Source organism: Chaetura pelagica, unplaced genomic scaffold (genome assembly GCF_000747805.2).
Source record: "Chaetura pelagica isolate M959 unplaced genomic scaffold, ChaPel_1.0 scaffold637, whole genome shotgun sequence".
Taxonomy (NCBI): domain Eukaryota; kingdom Metazoa; phylum Chordata; class Aves; order Apodiformes; family Apodidae; genus Chaetura; species Chaetura pelagica.
In genome coordinates, this window is record NW_009953950.1 from 702,905 (window position 1) to 727,986 (window position 25,082).

At 38.3% G+C, this 25,082-nt stretch overlaps 1 protein-coding gene across 2 annotated transcripts in view; it reads left to right on the plus strand.

The window, feature by feature from the left end:
• The window catches only part of MAP3K7CL (MAP3K7 C-terminal like), a 30,697-nt gene extending 10,978 nt beyond the window's left edge, over positions 1-19,719 (plus strand). For both annotated transcript variants that reach the window (XM_010001818.1, XM_010001817.1), the window contains 3 exons: positions 1,098-1,159; positions 10,209-10,324; positions 18,576-19,719. In XM_010001818.1, coding sequence (XP_010000120.1) covers positions 1,098-1,159; positions 10,209-10,324; positions 18,576-18,756 — 359 coding nt within the window. In that variant the 3' untranslated portion in view covers positions 18,757-19,719. The remainder of the gene's footprint in view (positions 1-1,097; positions 1,160-10,208; positions 10,325-18,575) is intronic.
• The last annotated feature ends 5,363 nt before the right edge of the window (positions 19,720-25,082 follow it).

A 25,082-nucleotide genomic window follows, 5' to 3' on the forward strand; every position in this document is an offset into this window, starting at 1 on the left:
CAGTGTCCAAGTCTGCCAGCAGACAGCAGTTTGCAGGCTCTGATGTAAGTTAGCAGCTTTCCCCATGAGAACCATCCTTGTTTAATTCTGACACCTTACAAATAACTGACTTTGTAAGCTAGCTATTAGTAAACTTCTCTCACCTCCCGTAACCTGTAGTAAGATACGTAAACAGTCATCACAATCCAATGCAAAACTGATAGTGTGAAAGTCACTGAGAAAGAAATACTGCAGTGGCTGCTGTGACGCTACCAAGTATGATTCACATTTCTGATCTCAGTCCAGCTACTAGTGGGCAGGTGTCCACATCACAACACTGACGTAACTGGTGCAGTCTGTCCCACCTTTACTGTACTAAAAATAAATAAATAAACAAATAAATAAAAACAGAGTCTGGTTTGTTGCCAGGAGTGAACTAGCTCTAGCCCGTAAGGATTGTTATCTACAGGTTAGGGTAAAGAGATTGTTTTGCAGGATGGAGAAACCTGTGGTGCCTTTCCCAGTCTAATTACATCTGTGTAACTAACAGTTTTGTAGCTAGAGGATCACTAGATTGGTTTGTGTGTTCTTCTGGTTGCCTCTGAGTGGTGTGGGAAAAGGTTTCTATAATTGTTGGTTTAGTCCTGGTAGGTCACTGTACGGTTATGGGCAAGATATCTTTCCCTTCATTCAAGTAATGAACTCTTTATAGTAAGGATGCTGTCCTTAGAAGGTTCTTTATTTTGCAGTATAATGGAGAGCTCAGGAAGATTGTTTGGATTTATTGTTTTTATTATATTATCACATGATCTACTGCTCTAACTGGCTTTGTTTGTTTTGCCTTTTTCTTTTTTTTTTTTTCCCCCCCCTTAATCACTTCAATACAAAATAAGGCTTTCTATCTTTCCAGCAGCTAAACATTTTCTTATTGCCAATCCACCAGTGTTTTCAAGGAGTCTGTTAAGGTACCTCAAGTGTACAAAGAGAAGCAGATGTAGAGGTGTTTGCAGGATCTTGATATTATTGTGAATTTATGCGATGTAGAACTACATTAAACAGACAATTTGAAATGCCTTTTTTGGTAGACATTGACGTTTAACATCACGTTTACCTTGTAGATGATGCTTCCTCTGAAAACTCCTTCCCTTTGGCATTTCCAGAACTAGATCAGCAGCTTCAGGTAAATGTTTTTGTTTGTTTTTTTTGTTTAGGGTTTCTTGTGGGTTTGTCTTTTTTGTTTTAAAATTACAGTTCTACTTCACATTCACTAGATTTATTATGATTAAAAAACCCTCTAGTTGTTACTCTAAGGTGAACATTTTCAGAGGTGCTTCTCTCACCTACTAACATCTAATGAGACTGTATATTTCCGTAGAAGAAAACATTGTATTTTCAAGATATGCAGACAAACAGATTTGACATTTTAAATCCAATTGCAGAGGAATTACTATTTTAACAATCTCACCTGCTTTGTAATTTTTTTCTTTACAATTCTTGTGCAAAACACAGCATGTACTGCTGCACTGCAATTAAAAGAGTCCTTGTGGTTTTGTTGAGAGAAGGAATGGGCCAGGTATTATATTCTCATACCTACAGGCTGCACTAAGACCAGTATGATGAGCTTTCTCTGAAGCATTCCAAGAGAATGCAAAGGTGTATTTTGTGGTACCATCTTATCTCTAATCTTAGGTAACTGACCCCAGTCCCCAAGACTGGTAAGAGCCTCCTGGAAGTCACTCAAGGTTCATGCTGCATAGCCAGCAGCCCTAACAGTTGCCCTAGCAGGTATTTGCAGACAGCTCAGGATAAAAGTGGTGAATTGTTTTGTGGCTGGTCTGATTTGTCAGCAGAGTACAATGGAGTCCCAGGACACTGGACAATCAGCTGGCATTTGATGGTAACTCCATGGTTCTCCAGGCACACAGCCAGTTCTGTACCCAGGGCTTATTTATCTGTGGCAGTTCTGGAGTGTTTGATGGCTTTTGTAAACTACTTCAGATCATCTGTTTCCCAGGAGCATTTAGACTTCCTCTGATATTTCAATATGAAGGCAGTTGTTTCCTGAGTGTAAATTGAGAAAGGCATTAGCAGGCTGTGTTGTCCAATGATGTCATCCTTCCTGTCCCCATCAACTGGAGCAGGCACTGCTGACTTAAAGGACTGGCTTTTCTCTCCTGCTGCTCTCATCAAAAGGATGACTGAAGAAGGAATGGAGGATGACAGAGACTCTTCTTGCTTTATCTCTCTAATCCTGAGAATAGGGCAGGCTCCTTAGGCATGAGTAGGAAAGATTAAAGGAACAAATAGGAATTTTTACCTTTTTTGTTAAAGAACATTGAGATCAGTGGGTGAAGACTGCTCTAAAAGGGCAAATCATGATTATTGTTATTGCTGTTGATACATAAAAAACAACATTACTAGTGTTAGATGTAGGTAATTTATAGGCCAAATGATGATTTTTTATTAGGAATTGTAAGACCCATTTCAAGAATATATAATGTATCATTTCATGATAGACCAGAATTGCTTCTCTGAAAGCATTCAAGTCTGCTGGATAAATAATAGCCCTTCAGTAAAAGTTTTTTAAATACACACAACAACTGTTCCACTAAGTACACCCACTTGGTCTGTTAAGTACCTCACATTTTTTTTCAAGAGAACCTTCTTCCTTTATTCTCATGATCTCAATACAATAACAAATTCAAAGAAACAATTAAAGGCTTTGATACAGATGATGTTCTTTTTATTATCCTTCAGATACTTTTTCTGGTAATATTGAGGTAACTGGAAGGATAGCTTACAAGGACTATCTGGCTGACTTATCCACTTGAAAGTATAAAATTGGTGCTAGTGCTTTAACCTAGTCCTTTAGTCCTTCAGCTTTTTAAGCTCAAGTACATGTTCATATTTAGATGCCTTTATGTTCAAATAGAGGCAGTTAAGACAACACAGGCTTCTGAGCTGATGCAGAGATAACAGTGCATTCAGCTTTAGCAACAAAAACTTGAATTTCCTTGCTTTTGTCTGTCTGGATCACCTTTTAAAGATATGACTATTTAATGTAATTCCATTGCGTTTATACAGCTTTAAAATGTCAAACAAGCAGTAACTGTAACAAAGTTATAATTCAGCTAGTTATATTTTCTCATTAGTTGCATTTTTAAATTGCTATAATCCAAGCTGCTAAGGGTTTGTTGGCCCTGTATAGCATGTGGTTGCAATTTATGTTAATGTAAGCCTACCAGCTTTGAAACAGCTCTTGTATTACAGAAGCAAACTACAACATGGGCTTCACCAGGACCTGCAGGAGTTCTGAATGGTGGTTTCCCTTGTCATTCCATCCATGCTTTTCTCTATCCCAAAGTTGGATACTATAAAGCAGTGCACATGAAGTGTCATGTTAAACGAACCCTTCCATCAACTGTGGCATAGCAGCCTGAAATCCTTGATTTTATAAGAATGCTGGTACATATTTTCATAATAAAAATATCACATCTAGAGCCACAAGATTTTCATCACCATGCCATAAATACAGCCCAAAACATTTGTATTTTATTTAAAGAAGCAAACTATAAATGCCGGGTAGGTGGCTCTCTAATAATAGACACTTAAAAAAAAAACACACAAAAAAAAAGTACTTTCCAGGTTTCAAACATAGGAGGGAAAATTTTGAAACCTGTTTTAAAAACAAACCAAGCAAACAAAAGGCCAAATTAACGGATCCTCAGGCTGGATTTTCAAAGCAGCTTGAAAGCTATGGAAGCTCTCCCAGTGACTTGGAAAATAAGAGCCTTAGAATTTTATGCATGCAGGCAGCAGACCACAGCCTGAGTACCAAGCAATTTGCACCTCTGTTTTAGGCTTCAAGCCCTTGTCCTTCTATGTCAGGCCCTGGCAGACAACTTGGCTGTTTGAACAGAATTACCTACTGTTCCCACTTTTCTTACCACGATCCTACCATACCCACTCCCTGGGCACTGGTATCCGATGGCAGGGGAAAATTGAGTGCAGCTTCCCACTGACAGGGTAATAAACCCTTCTGGCCAAGCACCACTGCCAGCCTCACAGAGGTAGAGATAGGATTAACTGCAGAAAAGGTATTTCTAGGAAATGCAAATGCTGTGTAAGGACTTTTACTAGAGGACAATTCTAGTTGAAAGTTACAGCTTCTTTCTGAAGAATAAAAATGATCAGTCTACTGTTCTGATGTACTAGCTAGGTTCAGACCAAAAGTGTTGTCTTTTCCAATTACCTTTTTGAATGTTACATGTTTTTACTGCTTTTAGAGGAAGAAATTTGAAGAAGCAATTTGTAAGAAAATAATATCAATTGTCTGACTAAAAAATTTTCCTTTTGGTATTTTTGGGTTTTTTGTTTGTTTGCTTTTTACTTAAAAAGATAATTAATATATCATCAACCAGACACAAAAGCTTTACATATGAGAACAGAGCAGTTTAAGCTATATGCAGGAAAACCCTGGTCTCTTTTGCAGCTTTATTATTTAAAAAACTACAAAGAAGTACTTGATACGTTACCAGCAAAGCAAAGCTCATAATACTAAACTTACTGCTTTCAATTCCATTTGTTTGCAGTATTGGAAATTATTCTTTCACACTGACAAGCAACACTTCGAATGAGGCTAAAGCAGTTGCCTTTTTCAGGCTTCAGTGTCATTCCCCCACTGCCCTTCTGTGAGCAGTGTGGTGGCAGCAGGGGGAGGACAGGCTTGCTACACTTGTCAGTTTGTTTTGGGGAAATGTTAACCTTTGCCTGGTGTGAAAGTTGGACCCAGCCTTGGAAGGCACTTCCTTGGTTAGCTGCAGAGTGGGTGGTGGCTGCTCTGACAGACACTCTACTATGGTTTAGCTGCTATATTTAGACACCTACATCAACATCTGAGGTCTTGTTGTTTAGGTTGCTGAATATAGAGGAAGGTATCTAGGGTGAAGTACCTGCATTTCTATGCTCCGTGTGCTGTCTGTCCTTTCCCAGTGTTTCCCATCACTTGCTCAGTTCTTCTCCCTCTTTTCTGTCAAAGTCTTTATTCCAGCTGGGAATTCGATGCTCAAGAGGGAAGAGCACAAGGCACATATGGATGCACAGGGTGTTCTATAATTCTTCATCATCTCTTCTCATGAAATTGTGAGCTTGAGAGAGGCATTTATGTCATGTATTGTTTTACAGGTCTGTTGAGATAAGTCGTGTTAGAAGACCGTAAAATTGCTGCAACAGAGAAAGGGCTCCAAACATTTATAATATCAGTTTATTAAGTTAACGGGTAGTGTTTCATGCCTTAGTGGGATATTTCTGTACAAAAGAAACAATGAAGATATTATGAAAGGGGCAGTTTGGTGTGTATTGCACAAGCATTTAGCAGAAACCTTGTTTACTCTGGAACTTTGATAATGGAACTGTGTGTCTAGTGACTGCCAAGACTCTTGTTAGACACATAGAAATTATTTTAGACAGTTTAAAAATGTATTGTGTTTTTAAAGGGTATGCTATATTTTTTTAATATGTGTTAAACTCCAGGAGAATTCCTGGAGTACTGTGGTACTCTATAATTAGATTTGATTGACTATAAACTTGATAAGTCTCCTGTAATGCTGCTGTGATAACTGTGATCTTACATTAGATTATGTAGAGACATGGGTGTTTATGTCAGAACATCATACTAACATTAGAAAAGAATGAAAAATCTGTCAGGAAAGGAGAGCAAAACTCTCAGTTGCTCCCATCCAGTTAACTTCAACTATTTGGAGGTAAGAGAACTGCTTAATCTCGTAGTAAAACTAGACTAATCAAGATAAATCCTCAACTAGGTATCTGAAACTGGTTGAAGAGATCCAGTTGCACATCAAAAGGTAGCTGCAATATGTAGCTATCACTTTCGTTTGGAATAATCTTGTTTCCTCCATCATGAAAAAGTGTACAAAGCCATATAATGAACATGGGCCACATGCAAAATGTTGGCACTGAACTGTCTGCTTTTCCAGAATAGTTTAGCTGAAAATTACCAAATGTACAAAAAGTGAGATGCTGCTCAAAATTAGACCAGTACTAAACACTGCTTTCTTGATGTGTCCACATGCTCAGCTGGCTAAAATGCATGATACAATTTTTTCTTTAAACTTTAACTTTTTCAGGAGAAAGTTTTGATTATTTTTTTTTTCACAGTAGAATTAAAACAGACATGCAAACAAATGAAGGTGCATTAAAAAAGAAACGGTTTTAAAGTTTTTGAACACTTGGGTGACACTATCAACTATACAATTTTGGCAAGGCAAAATAATTTGTCATGTGAGTGAAGAGAAAAATTTACTGGAAACTGTGCTTTTTTGTCCTCAGCAAAGATTTCAATTAGAACAGCTCCTTCAACCTGTCTTAAAAAACAGGCAGAACCACTCAGGCTCTTTCTATTTCTTCATCAACTGCCTTTGCATATCACTTTCCAGCATCTTTCATATCTGATTGCAACCAAAAATCTAAATAAACAGTGCATATGTCTTGTAAAGTTGTATAGTTACAGAACAGCACATAACAGGATCTCTTAGTGTCTATTTGCTGGATTTTGTAGAAACTTTGTCAGTGTCACAGTCAGTTATTCAACAATATACAAGGAAAAATCAGCTCTTGTTGAAAATTGAGCACAGTAGGATAGACCATTAATATCACTTGAAAACAGGAGCTTTTGTACCAGCTTTGTGAACAAAATCACAGATGCTGTGTGCACATATTTTTCCAGCAGAGGAAAATGAGGGTGGATGACACTGAATCCTGAAATAAGCAGGATTAAAAGTAGCAACTGTTGCCATTAAATATAACTTTCTTTGGCAGGGGTGTTTTTTGCTTATGTAGCAGGTATGCTTTTATATATATATAAAATTTAATGGCATTGAATTTCTATATATGTTGTGTCTGCAACACTTCCCTTAGCTTACTTGGCCAGGCATTCAAAAAAGTCATTCCAGGTGGAATGGGGAGCAGAGAAAGACTGCTTGGATAAGCTGGGGAAAATGGAAGTTTCATCTAGGATGAATTAGAGGAAAGCAGCTTCACTGACGTAGATCTTCACAAACACAGGGGAGCCTTCTATAAGTACAAAGAACCACCATTTGGATGAAGAATAGTGCTGGAATGACAAAGGATGATACAAACATGTCTTCAACAGAACCAAATGGGAAATGACAAAAATGTTTTTAATCCTCGGTGAGGCTCTGGGCCAGTCTTACAACTGAGGCAGGGGACTTCAATTTTTCTAAGCAGAGCTGGGCAAGCCTGTGAATTGCAGGATTTGCTTCTGATAAGAGGGGACTGCACTCGCTGAGTTTGCATGTTCCTCCCATTCCCATTTTTATGAGTATGGACTAGTCCAACAACTGTTACTATTCTGTTATTGTTTTATTTTCTATGGAAATATGTGAATAGTGTAAAAGCTTCTGGCTAGTTGGAGTTACCTTTTTGGAAAAAGCAACTTTTGGCTCTGTTTCAGCATGCTTTTCAGGAATTTGCCCTATTTTCTTCTGAAAACTCTTATCCTGGTGGGAACAGATGTATCATTACTTCTTTGCACCCTTTTAATGTCAAAAAAGTAGGCTGTTAGACATGTAAAATTGGTTCCTTCTGGCTTTGTGTTGGCTTGCATTTTCTGGTGGCCAACAAAGAACTGACCAGACTTGGATCTCTCAATTTTTTCTTCTGATGAAACAGAGGTGTTAGTTAAATAATGAATGCATAGCCCTGTTTCACATTCTAATGGGCAGAAATTACTCCTGGACAGTGTAGGTAATATCTCCAAAACCTTTATCCAAAATTTCAGAATTAAAAAGAGCAAACAAAATTGTCTAGTCATCTAGTCATATAAAACCATAATAAAATTTACTTTTAAATGTAAAGATACACTCAAAATAATAATAAAGAATTACTGATATAGTGCTTGACAGCATCAGACAAGACTGAAAATAATTGTATTAACAGAATACTAGTAAACTGATCATGTCTTTTGTTGTCAGTTTATTTTGAATTATAAAATATCAATGTAAGAAAAACGGAAGGGGTTTCAAAGTCAGCAACTGGTTCTAAGTGGGAATTAGATACTAAGTCTCAGCATGACTGGATAATTTTTAGCTCTCTATATATATCTTTTGAGTGGGAAGCTGGAATATAGAAACTGAATGCTGCTTTAATTTTTAAACTGGTTTAAACCAGCTAGATTTGTGGAAACTAAGTTGAAAGCAAAAGCAGGTTTGCTTGATTTATCTTTTGAAGTATCACTGCTTGGGGACTTTCCCACTGGGTATGGTTCAAAATTGTTTCATTGTGACACATTTGTTGTTTGCTGATCTCTGGTAGATACCAGAGATGCTACTTTGGCTCACCCTTGCATTCTTGGATTAGAGCACTGAGACTTCTATATTCTGTCTTGTTAAATTTATGCTTATTATTTGGGTGGCTGTATGAATGGTGCTATTGCTCAGCCACATTGAAATGCAATTAAAAGCCCTTTCCTAGGGACCAGATTCATCAAGTAATGTACTGCCCTTTCCCTGGGCTCCCAAATTCTCTAAGCTCAGAGAGAATAAGATGATGTGATGTGAAACAATTATGCCACAGCATTTTTACATTTAGAACATGGAAAATGAGTGTCTGGTTTAAAATTTTAGTGAGAAACCACTTACCATCTACAAGTACTTTCAAGGTCTATATGTTAGTTACATCTGTGCATTGGGGTACATCTGAAGTTAGATTACCTTGCCTCCTGGATAAAAATATTTCTTATCTTTGTCTCTGAACCATGTTTATTGTAATACAAATTTCCAGTTTAGCTAAAACAAGGGTTTACAGGATCATAAATAGGAAAAGTCTAAAGACTTTATTTTCCTAACAATATAATTGAAGGAATATTATACTACAGAGAAAACTCGAAGTAGGACAGCAAGAAATAAAAAATAATCTACTTATATTGTGAAAGGCAATTGGATGTTCTTTGACTGGACAGTAAAGGAACTATTTTAAGTGCTTCCTTTTGCTTCAAACAGGTGGCTCAAGCATGCTATTTGGAGTTCATTTACAGTCAATTGATTCATGGCTAATAACTTAAAAATACTTCACTTCCTGAAAGTATTACAGCCAAAATGTGACAGTCAAGCCTGAAGCCTGAACAAAGTTGAATCCTTTTTAAGGAACAAAACCCACTGATATTTAACCAAACTGTATTTTCAAGACATTGACTGAAATTCTTATGAGGAGACCTAAGACAGAGTGCTTTAATTTGCCATATTTCTTACCTCCAGTGTGCATTGAAAAAAACCTTACTGCGGTAATGTCAGTATTTAGGTTAGGAGGTGAAGTACTTTTGCTTCATTGTATCTTTTTTATCTGATTTATTTGTTTTTTTAGTTTGCTGTCATCCTTCTGCTCTCAGTCTCACCTACACGTTTCATGGAAATTTAAAACACTTTGCAAATATGGCTTATATGACTCTTACAACTTTTCTACTAAGTATATCCCCTTCTTCTACAGGAAACAGAGATGCAGAGAAACTGACTATGATCTTGAGCAAGCTACTGACAGCTTGAGGCACTGCTGGGTTAGAACCCATTGTGAAATCTTGGCTGCACAGGACTCAGCAGTAAAAGTATTGAGTCCAGCAGAATCAGCCCTGGTGTCCCACTTCACGGCCCTGTGGCATTTAGTAATAAGCTGGAAGAAGCATTGCCACTGTGAAAAAGAGTGTTTAGTCAATAGCTTTCCATGTCTTTTCTTCTCATCTTGCACAGCTGGAGAGTAAAAGCTTGTTGACACTCAGATTACCCTTGTGCTCAGTGTTGCAGTTTTTGCAGTGAAGATACACTCGTGTATTTTATGAGTCTGACCCATGCATCAGCTTTAGCATTCTTGTGTCACTGTAGCTGAAAAAGAGGGACGTGAGGAGGAAATTTTTCTTTGAACAATCTCAGGGATACTTTACAAACTTGACAAGGAAAATCCTTACCTGGGTTGAAGGTTTATGCATATTCTTATGCAAGGAAGTGATTTTTTTTTCCCTCTGTGAAAGGCCATCACTAGGAATATTTAGCTGTATCCTGCAGTTAGGCCAAAAAAAATCTTTAAATATTCTCACAGGAATTAAGACAAAGATTGAATATTTCAAATAAGTGGTTTTTTTCCTAATAGTTAATTCAAAAGCACTATATGTATTTTATTTTTTTTCTCTTCTTTTCTTAAAGCCACTGCCTCCTTGTCATGACTCTAAGGAATCTATGCAGGTGTATAAACAACACTGCAAAATAGCAGAAGAGTACCATGAGGTCAAGAAAGAAATTGCTCTGCTGGAAGAAAGAAAGTGAGTCACTTTCCCAATGTATTTACTGTTGTATATTCTATTTGTAAAACCTTGTTTTAAATGTGAAGGTTTCACATGATATTTTCTGAACTTATACCTCTGCCTAACAGACATCGTACAGCACAACAGTTAGGCCATCAGGTCATAGGATCAACTGGGACCACTAAGGACCACTAGGAGTTGTTCTAGCTCTGGACCCTCAGTGATACAGTCTCCCAGTCATAAAAGAATCTAGTTCAGCCAGTGCAAGTCCTCTTTGTAGTTTTAGGGATTTTTTTCAATTTAACTTTACATGTTTAAACAAAGAGTATAATGGATCCTCAGTTAGATTTAGAATACTTGACAACATTATTCTCTGAGGTGCATTGTCTGTATGTACAGTGGTGGTTTAGGTGTTCATATCCAAGGTGCAAAAGCTACAGACTTTTTTTCTTGTCTGTGGCCTATACTGATACTCCTGTCATCTTTGTGTGACTCCTAAATGTTACTCTGTGACTCTCGGTTCCTTTCCACAAGAAACCTGAAAAAGAAATTTAGAGAGAGGAAAGAGAGTGAGTAGTGAAAGGTGAAAGTTTTTAGCAGACAGCCAACCCTAAGGAATAACATTTACTGATAAAGAAACTTTCTCTTTCAAATGCTTTAATTTTATATTCACACTGAGGGTGACTTCAAGCAGTGTTGCCTTCCTCAGGGAGTTACCTCAGTGTCAATCTCTGAGTCTTCTTGTGAAAAAGACCATCATTCTTCAAAATGCTGTGTGAACAGAAACATCGTAATCAGGGGTAGAAAGAGCTCATTTGAAGAGTGGGCTTTGAGTAGAAGGTGGACCACTGTCTCTGTTTCATAGCAGTCTTCACATGACTGACCATGCAGTTTATCTGAGTTTGTATCCATGGAATCCTGTAGCCTTACAAGTAAGATAGCCAAAGGTTTCCTTGAATTCAGACTATGCAAGGTAAGAAAGTGAGACTTGTCCTTATTGGGGTTGATGGCTACAGACACAATATAGTTAGTTGTTGCCTAAAGTATTGAAACTAGATGAGGTTTCCAAGAACAAATCCCCTTCCACTGTAGGACTCACATGGCACTGGGTTGCTGACAGCCTGGCACAAAAATTAAAAAAGAAGAAAAAATAACCAGAAGAGATTAACATTACATTTTCCCAGTGTTTGCATTTAATTCATTATTATTTAAACTTTTACAATCAAAATTAATTGGTGCATTTAAAAAGATGTAGATAAGATAATTAATTAAAATAATTTTGCAATTATTTGACAAACTTAATTGCCTAATATAAGTTGCTCACATGTGCACTTAGCAAACAAGGGAATTCAGTGAAACCACATGCATTTGTCTTCTCTGAAAATCCAAACTGAATATAAAATAGTAAATGGCTGTTGAAGTGATTAACTTCAGACACATCAACTCAAAAGGCAGCTTTAGATCCTTTGGTATTTATAGTCTACAAATATAAATGCATTATTAATTTTATTGATGCATCTCTGAATCAGTTTTGCACGTTTATAAAGTAAGCTTGGGCCCCTTGAAAGCTAGACTGTCATATATATATTCTTGCACCTACTAGAATGGAAAAAATAAAATGCATTTTCATTTATCTATGGAGTCTGTAGTACTACCTGAATTAGAAATATTTTGCTGCTTGGGAATGGCAGATTCTTGCACAAAATTGTTTATCTGAGCTCAGAACTATCCTTATCAACCTCTGAGTCCAGAAGTCAGCCTGTCAGCAGCAGTTATCCTGAATAAATTAAGGGGCTTCAGGTTGGCATTTTCCACCAATGGATGTCAACACTGGAACAGTGTGAGGAAGCTTCCACTACTTCTACCTTGGCTGAACCTGTTCTATGGATAAAGGACTTTATGCCCCATTAAAAATGTGTTAAGAGTGTCTGAATGAAGAAGCAACCAGAATTATGTTATTCTTATGTGCCTTCTAATTACCTCTTTGTGGCCTAGCTAGTCACATGCTGTGTAGCTGTGAAATGCCTAAACATGACAAAAACCCGTGCAGCACCTTTCACCACCTTCCACATCTCTTAATCTGAATCTGGTCCTAAGAGCACTGGGATTGAGGATGCTTAATTTCCTGCAGTTTGGTGCACTGTGGGTATTTGATTTTGAGGTTTAAAAAGCTGCACATGCCAGCTGAAGCTTTTTTCTCCAGGTGGGAACTATTTATGACCCCTCCCTCCAAGTACACTCTCTATTTTGTAGTATTTTGGAGCAGGTCTCGCAATGTTGCCTTTCTTTCCCCTTTGGGACATCTTTTCTTTCTGCAGCAGCCTGTTTCTGTAAGACCTTCCAGAAACTAACTTGGGTGGATTACTGAGTTACTAGGATACATATAGCTTTACACGAATGTAAGCATACACAACCTGAACACATTAACCCTGATTTTTACAAACAACTAGGTAGAAAGAGAGTGTAACTGTGAGAGTGAAGGAGTAAGCAAGAAGTAAAAGAGAGTTTTGGTCTAGTGATCACTGATTTATACCTAAAGACTGTTTTCAACAGTAACAGTTGGAAAGTTAAAGGAAGTTTATGAATAGCATATGCTGAATGAAGAGGAGAAGAATGGATTACAGTGGCTGGAGTGGCATAAGTATTGAATATTCCATCCTCAGAAGGGAAGTATGCTTTTTCTGAGAAGTCTGATGAGATGCACAGCCTTTTGCCTAAAATGCAGTTATAATAAAATTGGAGTTGTTTATGGGTCTCTGAAATTTGTCCCTGTCTTTATCTTCTTCTACATTTGAATGTGAATGTATGGAAATAATAATTCACAAGTGCCTAATCCATCTGCTATTGTCCATTTCTTTTAAATGTAATCTTGATAAAATGGACAATTAGAGTTTAGTCCCTTGTAATGGGAGCAAACAATTTGTGCAGTGTTCTTCAGTGCACAGTTTTACTAAAGACAACCAGAAGTGTTGTTGGATGGTGACACTCCCAGCCCTCCCAACTTCCTCTCCACAGATCAACTCATCTGTAGAATTAAAATGTCAAGTCCCACCTGGCAGCAGCTGCACATATAGTGCCTCCTGTGTGCCACTGTGCACACAGAATACTGAACACAATGATTGTCAGGAAAAGAGCAGAAAATGGATTGAAGAAACTTTTTTTATTTGTTGGCTAGAAGGAAGAAATAATGTTAAGTTAACCTGACATAAGTGTCCATACAGGTGTTGGATGTTCATAGTAAAACAAAACATGGCATAGTAGAACAAAACATGGCATAGTACTCATTCTACATTAAGCAATTTTTGTTCCAGCCTCCAAAGTTCAATGCAACATATGAAATAATACACACAGGTATATTTCTAAAGGAGACCTTTAAGAAAGAAAAATTTCAATAACATTTTTTTGGAATAGTCAAACACATTTACTCTTTTGCAACTTTTCAAAGGCTTTCAATTCTATTTAGCTTGATTTGTCTGTCACTGAATTGTGAGGATCCAGTATGGCCAAAGTATAGAAAGGTAGTGATGTGAAGTGAGGGGTTGGTTTTGATTGGGGCAGGAACAGAGCTTATTTGCTCCTTCCTCTTGTATGCAATGCAGGTGGCAAGATAAGGTACTAGGCTGGGAGAGGGAGAGAAAACAACTATTTCACAGGAAAATGGGAAATGAGAAAGAAAGTCAAGTTGAAGGTTCAAAAAAGGGAAATTCAGAGGACAAAGCAAATAAGAAGGGGGAAAAGTCACTCAGAAAAAAAGACAAAAGGAAGCAAGAAATTGAAATAATTTAAAAGAACATTGGGTAGATTTTTTTGCTGATATAACACATCATAGATTTTTTTTTTTTTTTTTGCTGTCTTCACTCAAACTCTTCCTGTTTCTGCCAGTAATATGTACCACAAGAGACAAAGTCACTCTGGAATGGGAGACATGATCGAAAAGAAAGAAAAGGGTGTGGAACCAAGGACTAAATCACATTTAGGTCACAGAATGTAATTTCATTTATGTTCCACAAACACACATGTATTTCCATAACAGATGTTTTTGGGTATCTAAGTTTGGGTGAAAGGGATGGGATGGCTGGTTATTTTGAGCACTTGTTATATTGCTATTACTAGATAATGACCCTGTATTATGTAGTTAAATATTAGAGTTGCCATGGTTGCTAGCTATATCTTATATTCTTAGCACTGGCTGGTTTTCTCTTTTTCCTCCCCCAGAAAATTCTAATATAAGTCTCCAGAAGATATAGTTTTATCACTACCTAGTTTAGGATCACTCCTTTTCTTTGCCATGTGTGTGATTTCTTTCCTTCTTTTACACATACTAGAGTAGACACACAGTAAACATGTCTGCTTAATTTTGTGGGATCTTTCCATATGCTTTAGCATGCTATCATGGCAATAGGACTATTTCTAAGGTCTCAAGTCTAGATGGTTTCTTCAGGTACACTATTTCTGGAATGTCTTTCTCAAGACTGTTGAGACAAACAGTCTTCAGACTTCCAGGTACTGTAGAAAAAGATGGGTGTAAATCATAAAGGCAACCTTTCATCTTAATAATCTTCCAATTTCCAACCTGATTTTTCACCATTTCACATGTATCCAAAATATATCTTACTTGTCAAATAGTGGAAATTACACCTTGTCTAATACAAAGAGAAACCTCAGCTTACCCCATTACAGTGATGAATATTCATGGACCTTTTATGTGCTAGCACCAAGACATACTTTACATCAAACCAGGCTGTTTTAATTTTACATTAAAACATTTTTACTTTAAAAGTCATTGTTTTAAAAAATAATTAGACTTTGAACACGCAAGTGCAGCAACTACCTCACAGGTCTCATGATTCCTCCTGACATGAAAGCCATGTCAAGTATGGGAAGAGTAAATGACCAGTATAGCCACCAGAACACACAGACACATGTTAGCTGAGATGAAATGTGTAGTACCACAGCTGCGTGATCCTGAATATGTTGTTCACAACAGAGGAAAGACAATTCTGCCTCTTTGCACCATGGAAGCCGTTTTCCTTGAGTCCAGTCCATCTCCAGATACACTTATTTCCACATATATTTATCTGGTTCATCTGTCATTTTTCTTGGTATTTACTCACTGTGAATATTACTGCAAAGGAATTGTGTTCACTGCATAGTCAGTCATTAAGGCCAGGACAAGAGAAATAATTTCCCTAAGACTATGCTTGTTTTTCCTCCTGCTCTGGTAGGGCTTGTGGTTTATAGGTTGCAAATCACACTCATCTTCCCTTCCACCCAAGCCCCTCCCCAAAAAAGAACACTTAAAGTGTATATTACAGACAGTCTTAAAGCTTCAAGTATCTCAGAACCCTTATAGAAAATACCTTATCAATGCTGTTAATATTTAAACTCAGGGTAACCATTAACAGAAAATACAGATTACACACTGTTAGATCTATTTATTAAGCATCCATAACAAAAGCTAGATGGTGCAAGAGCTTAGTATGGTGTTCTTTAACCTCTGGAAGCTAAGTTCAAATCCTGGATTAGATCAGAGGCAAATGTTAGTTACTGTCCTCATCCTTTTTGTGAGCTTCGTAAACCACACCATTCATAACATTTAGCAATTCCCTGGTACTCTAATTTTAGATCCCTGTGGCAGGCTGGCAGTATTTGCATGAAACATCATCCTGCCCTGTAAACAGGTGTTGATCCTGATGGGAAGGGAATAAGTAGGTTCTGCTGACTCAGAAGTGGGCAATTTTACTACCTCATTGCAAGGAAACTGCTTTCTGTGAGGGAGGTCCTGGAGTGTGGACTACAGCAATGAGCATATTTTGATCTTATTGCATTTCTGTTTTGTTTAATGGCAAAGCTAAATCCCAGGGTGGCAGGGGGAAAGTTATCTGTGCTGCTTAAGTATTACTGGAGAGCAGCACAAAAGCCATGCCTGCACATAGCCTCATCTTATTGTATCAGGACTGACATTCATTAATAGAGCTGTCTGAGTTTACACACTGTCTGTTAGTGCCACTCCTGGCTCAAGTCCAAATAGAATAGATAGTACCTTTCTTTTACACGTACTGTAGAAGTCCCCATGGAAAAAGTCTACTTGCTTTTAAGATGCTGATTTCTTATTAGTGTGTTTACGGCATCTGAGAAAAAGAAGGAGTTATTCTGAATTAATTTGTCAGAAACACCTCTGAGTCAATAGTTTGTAATTTGAAAGAGCTTAATTTAATCCTTCAGTCCAGCATTGCACCAGTAGAATAATTGCAAATAAATATTGCTGAAGATCTCCTTTGGTTTTAAGAGATAAAAATCTGCAAGAGGATGCCCTAGGAAACTGAAGTGGTTAAAGCTGCTGGACTTGGAAAATCTCATTGTTCCCAGATGCATTTCTCGCTCTCTAAAGCATACATATAATTAGTTATTTGTAGCCTATGTCCCATTAGTAGGAGCTGCAATATTGAACTGTCTAGCAAGATCAGTTCATCTTGGCCAATTTGAAAATTGGTTCATCTAGCTTGGTCCAAGCAAAGAGAAATGAATTTAAATGCTTTTAAAATTTTTAAAATTAAATTGTTCCAAATCTTAATAGAATTCTGCTGCACAAAAATATGCTCTTCATATTTTCTCTTGAAGACCTGACCGAATATACCTTTTAACTGTTGAAAGGAAAGAGATGAGGCTTTTCTGCAACATAGCTGCTATGCATTAAAACAAAGTATGAAACAAAGTGAACCTATTTGGCTTTAGGAGGGTTTCTATGTACTGCAACTTTGGGATGATTTAAAATTGCTGTAATGTCTACTAACTCTTCCATTATTTTTTTGTATGGGGGATACTCTTGAGAGAAGTGAGTGTGCCAGGAGTTTCTTCCAACTTGTGACTCCTTGAACAGCAGTAACTGTGACTGTAAACAGTCAGCTAAACCATGGGCAAACGGTGCTATCACTGAAAGCTGTAGCAAAGGCAGAGGAAGATCAAACTGATCCTAAGAGAAGGCCAAATAGAAGTGTTTTTCTAAACTCAGCTGCTTACAGTTTTGCTGCTGTAAGTGGTAGTTTTGCAGCTATAAGTAATGTAAGTGCTCAGCGGTTACTGAAATGTTACCATTTCATGAATACTCCAACCTGTGGTGACAGAATTATCAATCTGTAGGAATTTCCTGTCTGAAAGCAGTGACCCAGCTTAGCAAGAGGACTCCTTTAAAGACTGCAGCAAAAGCTGTCCACTTTGAAGGCATTACATCTTCCCACTGATGATCTGCAAGCATTGTTTTGACATGACTGAGAAATAAAGTCACAGGACTATGAACAGTTAAAGATTAACTAATCTCTGAGATAGAATGATCAAAAGAACTAAAAAGCTTTTAGAAGAGACTTCCTGTAGCAGGGGTGAATAAATGATCTGACTTAGAGGGGAAAAAAAGCAGAGGCCAGGCTAGCTTGCTCAGTAACTAAGTGGAGAGTGATTAGATACCTTGTGAGTTACTCATGACTTCAGTGTGTTTTGTTTTAAGACCTCTTTTATCTTAACTTGTGCTGAGGTAATTTCAGTTGACACTATACAGGAGACTCCAGCTCCTGGCCAGCTCTGGGAATAAAGAGCATTGTGTGACTCCATGCAGAAAGAAGCAACAGCTTGAATCTGCCTGTGTCTGCTCTTAAAAAGCCCAGAAGGGGTCAGGTTTGCAGCTCTATCACTCTTCCTTACCGGGACGGTGGAAGACTGAGCATAAATGTATTGTAGAAACACTATCTATAGGTCATATTCGTGTGGCTAGTGTTTACTAGAATTTATTTTTTTTTAAGTAGCAGAGGAAAGGAAACCAGATGTGCTTCACAGAATTTCCTGATAAAGCTAACAAACTGAACAAAAAAACCCCTCATTCTCTTTAAAATCTGTTTGGTATTGCAAGAAGAATAAATGGTTATTCTTCAGGCAAAATATTAGCATGCAGTCTCCAGTAACTTGATTCTCCCCCATTAATTTCATGTTCAGCTCTTACTGAAATTAGAGATACTTGAATCCAGCATTTCGCAGGATTGGTTGATGAACAACAAATTTATCACAGACTTTGGCAGCTTCATCTTCTAAAAGGAAAAGAAAGACTGTGACAAGTTAGTTTTCTAGGCCTCCCTTTCACAACAGCTCAGGTAATACCATGTTAACAACTTATAGTCCAGCTCTAACCTGACACACAACGACAAATTTTTGCATCCTGCCATTTTTGATCTTTGTGTTTTGTTTGTGTTTGGTGTTTGTTTGTTTGTTTCATAATTGCCAGAAAGGAGCTGATTGCCAGGCTGGAGCAAGTGGAAAAAGAAAGCATGGATGCTGCTCAGCTGGCTAAAGAGTATGCAGAACTGACAGAGGAGAACCGAACACTGAAGCTGGCCCAGACACAGTGTGTAGAGCAACTGGAAAAGCTCAGAATACAGTACCAAAAAAGACAGGGGTCCTCGTAACTCTCAACTAGCTTATCTGAGATAGTTAATACAGAATTGGTCCTGTGCTGGAAAGATATTTTAAAATAAAGGTCTGTTTAATATGTTACAATACTTTACTACAGATACAGAGTATGCAGAAGTCTATATTTGATTTAATGCTTGCCAGCCAGTAGCTTAATATAATGGATATTTCATCCATTATATAATGGATATTTTATTTCAAGTAACATAATTGAAGTTAACCTATCCCCATTATATGTTCTAGTAGATCAGGTTTCTTTTCTAAACATATTTCTTCCAATTTAAGAAGATATGGACACACTAGAAAATGATATAAATAGTCTCTGTGTTGGGAATTTGGACCATACTAAGGCATAGAGCAGGGACAATGGTAATATATGGAATACATTTACGTTAATTTTAGTTTGGTTGAAGATTTTTCTAATCATTTTCCTCATGCCTAAAGTGTTTGGAAGTTATCTTAAAGTGGATCTCCTCAGGGATAAGAGCTATACTTTATTATCCCGTGTCAACTTTTTACTGCTGCACATTGAAAACTGAAGTAACATAGTTATTTTTTAATCAAACGAGTGTACTGCCAGTAATAATTTGCAAGTTATGAAATTAAAAGGAAACAGATGGGATGAAACTTTCCTTCCTTAAGCATAAAGATAGCTTGAGAGTATTTTTATTGTACTATTTGGCATGCAAGAAATGAAAAATTAATACATGAAACTACCATCATAGTTTCAACTGAGAATATGTCAGTAAAAGTACAGTGAGGATATTTTGCTCTTATTTTCCGGTCTGTTTGAAACATAAGTGACTGTAAGTACGGACATGAGTTCTGTGATATATGAATAACCTGGAAGTAAAATGTTAGTTGTACTTGCTCTATTTATCCCTGTATTTTCCTAGATCAACAGAAAATTCTTTGTTATACTTCCATTTCTATTCATACAGTATTTTTTTCATTAAAAGTGGATATCAAAAAAACATTATATATTCTGACTGTTCTTTATTTGCCCTGCATTTTCAACTCTGCTTGACAGATGCATCTTGTTACATCTTCATAAAGTTGTAATTCAACAATTTCTTTGTTCTAACTACTTAGAGTATTTCCTGCAGTCAGTACAGGCATGAAAACAGGCTCTGCATTACTACAAGCACCTGACAGGTGGGCAGGGCAGTGGGGAGAGTATGAGGAGGCCGTGGGAGAGCCCAGTGTTACCTCCACTTCTCCTGAGCTGCTGGCCCGGGGGTGGCACACGTGCCTGGCACTGCTTCCTCCCTTACCCAGCCAATGCAGAGATATGAGGGGAAATCACCACTCTGAGGCACGTGCTTTAAGCTGGGATGCTCCACGGCCAGCTTACCACTATACTTCTTTTTTCTGAGCATTTTGCTAACTGATGGTCTGATTTTCACTATGCCTTATGAAAGGTGGAGAGGAAAAACCCATAATGAATGCAAAATACTTGGGATGTTAAGGCTGGGAGTGATAGAAAAGCCTTATCTGAGTTTTGTGCTGATGGCAAACAAACCCTGGACAGACTTCAGGGTCTTCCTTTGAGAACAGGGTGCTGCATAATCTGGGATATCTTGTTTTTGTCTGTAGTTATGTGTTTTGAATAACAAGATTGTAATTTTCAAAATTAATTTGTTTATTTAGTCACAAATCTTTCTATGTAACTTTGAAAATGCCAGCCAGTCTGCTGGTGGTTTCAGTGAATTTATTGGAAACTGCACAAAGTACAGGAAATTATTTTATTAGCAGACTGGCTTTGGATGCAGTTGGATCAGACAGCAGAATGTTACTTACAGATAACTTTGTTCACCTTGAAATTTTCTATTTAAGTGCAGCCATTATTTTTTAAATATCAGAATAAGAGGAGATCATATCCTTTGGGCAAAACATGAGAGAGAGCCAAAGACATGTAGAGAAGTGAAGCTGGGCATTATTTGTGACATATAGTAATTTGAGAGCAGCCAGGGAATATGACTTTTCTAACCTATAGAGACTAACCAGTATGGAAATCTTCAGCAAATATTTTTACAGATGTATAGACACCAAACCTGCATATGTGGTCCTGCTACCAGCCTGGCTAAATAGGGAACTCTTAAAAAATCCCAAACTAAATCAGAGACCTGTATTTAATCTAGACTGTGGCTATTTGCGATAAATTTTTCTTCCTAATATTAGTTACAGTGAAAGTAAAAAATAACTGCTTTGTAGCAATGTATTTGCTTGCCAGCATGGATTCTCATGTGCTTGAGAATAATGACTCAGAAGCTACATCATGACCTGAATGAGTAAACTGAAACAGAAGTACCAAGCAAGAAAAATTCAAATCTCATGAAAACAAATTGTAAAGAAAAAATAGGAGTGAAATGGGATTCAGTTGAGAGGACAGATCAATAGGATTTTCCAGAACTTTTCATGGGCAAGTGAAATTAAAATACAGAATAGTCAGCATAACCCATAAAATCATTCAAATGTTGTCAAGACTAAAAATGGCCAAAACAGCCTTCTGACAGGTAACTGCTGTATCTGTCATCCATCTCCTGATTTTTAATCAAGAGAATAGCAAAGATAAACATTTTCATATTCAATAAATCTCCAATTTTGGTATGCTGACTTTTTCTGTGTGGCTCTGCTGACTCAGCAACTGAAATTAAGTTTTTTAAGAAAATATTTTTTGTATTTGTGCTGTATTTTCCAAATAGGTAATATGATTTCTGTCCTTCTGTTTTTTAAGGAGAGACCTTCAATTGTTCTGCTAGCTAGGTCCATTGTAAGTACAGCACTATAAAAAAAATTGTTTATACAATTATTTCAAAGATGTTCCTGCATATCATATTTCAGCCGAAAACTTAGAAGTCAGTTCCAGCTTTTGAATTCAACTGCCAATGAAGTCTTCAACTTTATAACTTGTGACTACAGCCTGTGACAACTGCACTTGCATTCAGCAAAACAGCATTGGGTCTGAGGCTCGTGCTTGCAATTCACCAGCTGGTCAGAAGGCAAGGAGAGGCACGTGAAAAGCTGAGGTGACAACAGAAATCACTAAATGCTTGCAGGTAGGTACAGATGGCCTGTAGGGCAGGTAAAGTGTGTCTCTCACTAGTTAGCACCCAGGTTACTCAGGCTAGCAAAAGTAAGCACGCCATGGCCATGACAAATGCATTTGCTTCAGACCACTTAAGACAACAGTAAACGAAGTACATGGGTTTAAAAAAACAAGACCTGTGCTTTCCATTTCCTAGTATTACTAACTAACTTCCTTCCATGGTAACAAATGCTGAACAAGCTTAATTTAAGCATTCCCGTTAGCAAGGATATGACTCATGCAGTCTTGAAACAAGAGAGAGACTGGGGCGATAATCTGGAGCATAAGGACGTGCAGGCTTGGGTTTGGTGGCTCTTTTTAAGAGTTTCCCTTTCCAGGATTATCTTTACTCTGCTTGGTTTTGTGAATTAATGATCCTTGGAAGTGTGTCACCTCCCCCCAGAGGCTTTATTGCCATATAGGCCTTTGTGAGCATTGCTCTCTCTTCTTAGCAGGTACAAATACATGAGGGTACAACATGGGGGTGTCCTCAGCCATCCTTTGGTCTATGTGCTTGAGGAGCACTGGTGTATGTGCCTGTTTGCTGCTCAAACTTCAGCCACAGACCAGCTCACAGAAGTGAGCTAGTCTGATGCAGTCTTAGTCATGCAGTCACCTGTTTTTTTTTTCCCTCAGAAAATTCTTTGCTTATTCAACACACAAGATTTAAGTGTCTAGAGGAGCAAGGGAGACTGTTGTCTGGAGAAGCCCTGCCTCTCTTCTCGTGGAGGGTGCAAGATGTGCAGTGATTGAAGAAGAAGATCACAGGGAAGGGATATTATGTCCAGACAGTGAGGTAGCAGGAGGAGTGCTGGCCCTGGTCAGCAGGATTGTGAGGAGAGTTGACAAAACCTGGATGCTGACGTGACTTTTTTCTCCCACACTTATATTGGAAGTGTGTCACCTCCCCCCAGAGGCTTTATTGCCATATAGGCCTTTGTGAGCATTGCTCTCTCTTCTTAGCAGGTACAAATACATGAGGGTACAACATGGGGGTGTCCTCAGCCATCCTTTGGTCTATGTGCTTGAGGAGCACTGGTGTATGTGCCTGTTTGCTGCTCAAACTTCAGCCACAGACCAGCTCACAGAAGTGAGCTAGTCTGATGCAGTCTTAGTCATGCAGTCACCTGTTTTTTTTTATTCAACACACAAGATTTAAGTGTCTAGAGGAGCAAGGGAGACTGTTGTCTGGAGAAGCCCTGCCTCTCTTCTCGTGGAGGGTGCAAGATGTGCAGTGATTGAAGAAGAAGATCACAGGGAAGGGATATTATGTCCAGACAGTGAGGTAGCAGGAGGAGTGCTGGCCCTGGTCAGCAGGATTGTGAGGAGAGTTGACAAAACCTGGATGCTGACGTGACTTTTTTCTCCCACACTTATAACTTCCACAGATATACTTCTATACCCACAGCCCTGAGGGAGTGTCCTGGCATGTATATGCATGGATAATATGGTGATGAACATCCTTGGACAACCCATGATGAAACTATTAACTGTCTTCATGAGACACCTGGAATGTGTGCAACAATGAAGGCCCAGAGCTAACACCGAGCAAGAGCCAAAAAGCTGGCCCCCATTGTACATCCTGCTGGGCTTCTCTGGGACAAGACCAAACATTGTGATGTACATCCTGCTGGGCTCTTCTGGGAGAAGACCAAACATTGTGACTGCATGACTGTACCACAGTGCTCATTCAGGAGAGAGAGAAGCAAGGCAGGGTGGGCTCGGCAGCCCTCAATCTTACCCTTTCCTCCACTGGAATCCCTTGCTTCTGCAGTGTAAAACTGGGAGTTATTCAGGTGGTCCTTCAGATGCACACCAAAACTGTGCAGCTGACAATTTAAAGTCAACTAAATTGTTTGCTTTGTAAGAATGAAAAAACCCCACCATTTTGCTTGGGATGGTGCCAGTCACCTTTAGGTTCTTCAGTGCTCCTTACAAGGAATGTCATGAGTTACGCATACCCATATGATTGAAAGATGACAGTCATTAACAAATTACTGTTAAACTCAACCCAGGCTTCCTACAGTGCACAATACAGTGGTTTACTCTGTAGCAAGCACAAGATTTAGCATATGAGGCCCTCAGCTTTTCTACATGCCAATCATCAGTTCCCTCTTCTAACGCTCAGTTCCTTTAATCCCCCCCTGACCACAACCCATGCATCTGTACCCCATACTGAGTAAGCAGCATCACTCTGGAGCTCAGACCCAATTGACTGGTGATCTCATGACATGGTCTGATGATTGCTGTGTGCTTGAGATGGTTTCCAAACACTGCAGTCATACGATACTTTGTGTTTTGGTGCTTGTATATGGCAGCAACGCACTCGGCCAACGCGCAGGTGCAGCCTGTGAGATGGGCTGTCTTTGAACTGTTTAGGAAAATGTGGGAGCAGATGGTCTGTGGATTTAGTTATTTTTCTGAATTTTTTTACTGAATTTTTTATACAGAAATTAGGGAAGTGAAATGAGGATGTGAGTGCTGATGCGACAAATTTGTGGCCAGATGCCAGATTGTGCCCTGGGTGCTCAGAATGAGTAAAGTGATATGAGAACTGTAAGTTACGGAAAGGAAGTAGTTACAGCTAGGAAGAGGAACTGGGGAGTGGGCTGTGTGCCTTAACTGCTTGCTTTCCTGCTTCTTATGGCTTGCAGCAGTGGGATGTAAAGGCTATTGTCCCTAGTTCAAAATGAAGAAGCTGTTGTTTGGATGTTTCCCAGGCTTTTCCAAGCCTAGTCTACACAAAGATTTTATACTGGAACATTTACTTCATCTAAGGTTGTATTTTTGCCTGATATGCCTAGTATCAGAAGAGCTATACTGTGATAAGGATGCTTAGAGCACTGCAGAAGGTTCTTCTACAGAAAGAATAACCAATATCTGTCTATGACTATTCTGCTAATCACAGAATCATATCTCAAGCTGGAAGAGACCCATAGGGACCATTGAGCACAATACCATGCCAACTGTTGTATTTGCATTAAAGATAAATTAATTACAGCCTTGATAAATAGCATATGTATAGTAAAAACTACACTGACACTAGAGCACTCTTGTACTGAAATAGACATAGATGCATCTCCACTAATGGGTTTCTGCTGCTTTCATTGCACAAGTAGAGTTTGGTGCTTTTATTAACTAGATCCCCAGTAACTCACATGAAGGGACAGTGGCATGAGATGATGAAAAACCTTCCACCTCTGTCTCATGACTTTCCTACAAGCATATGATACA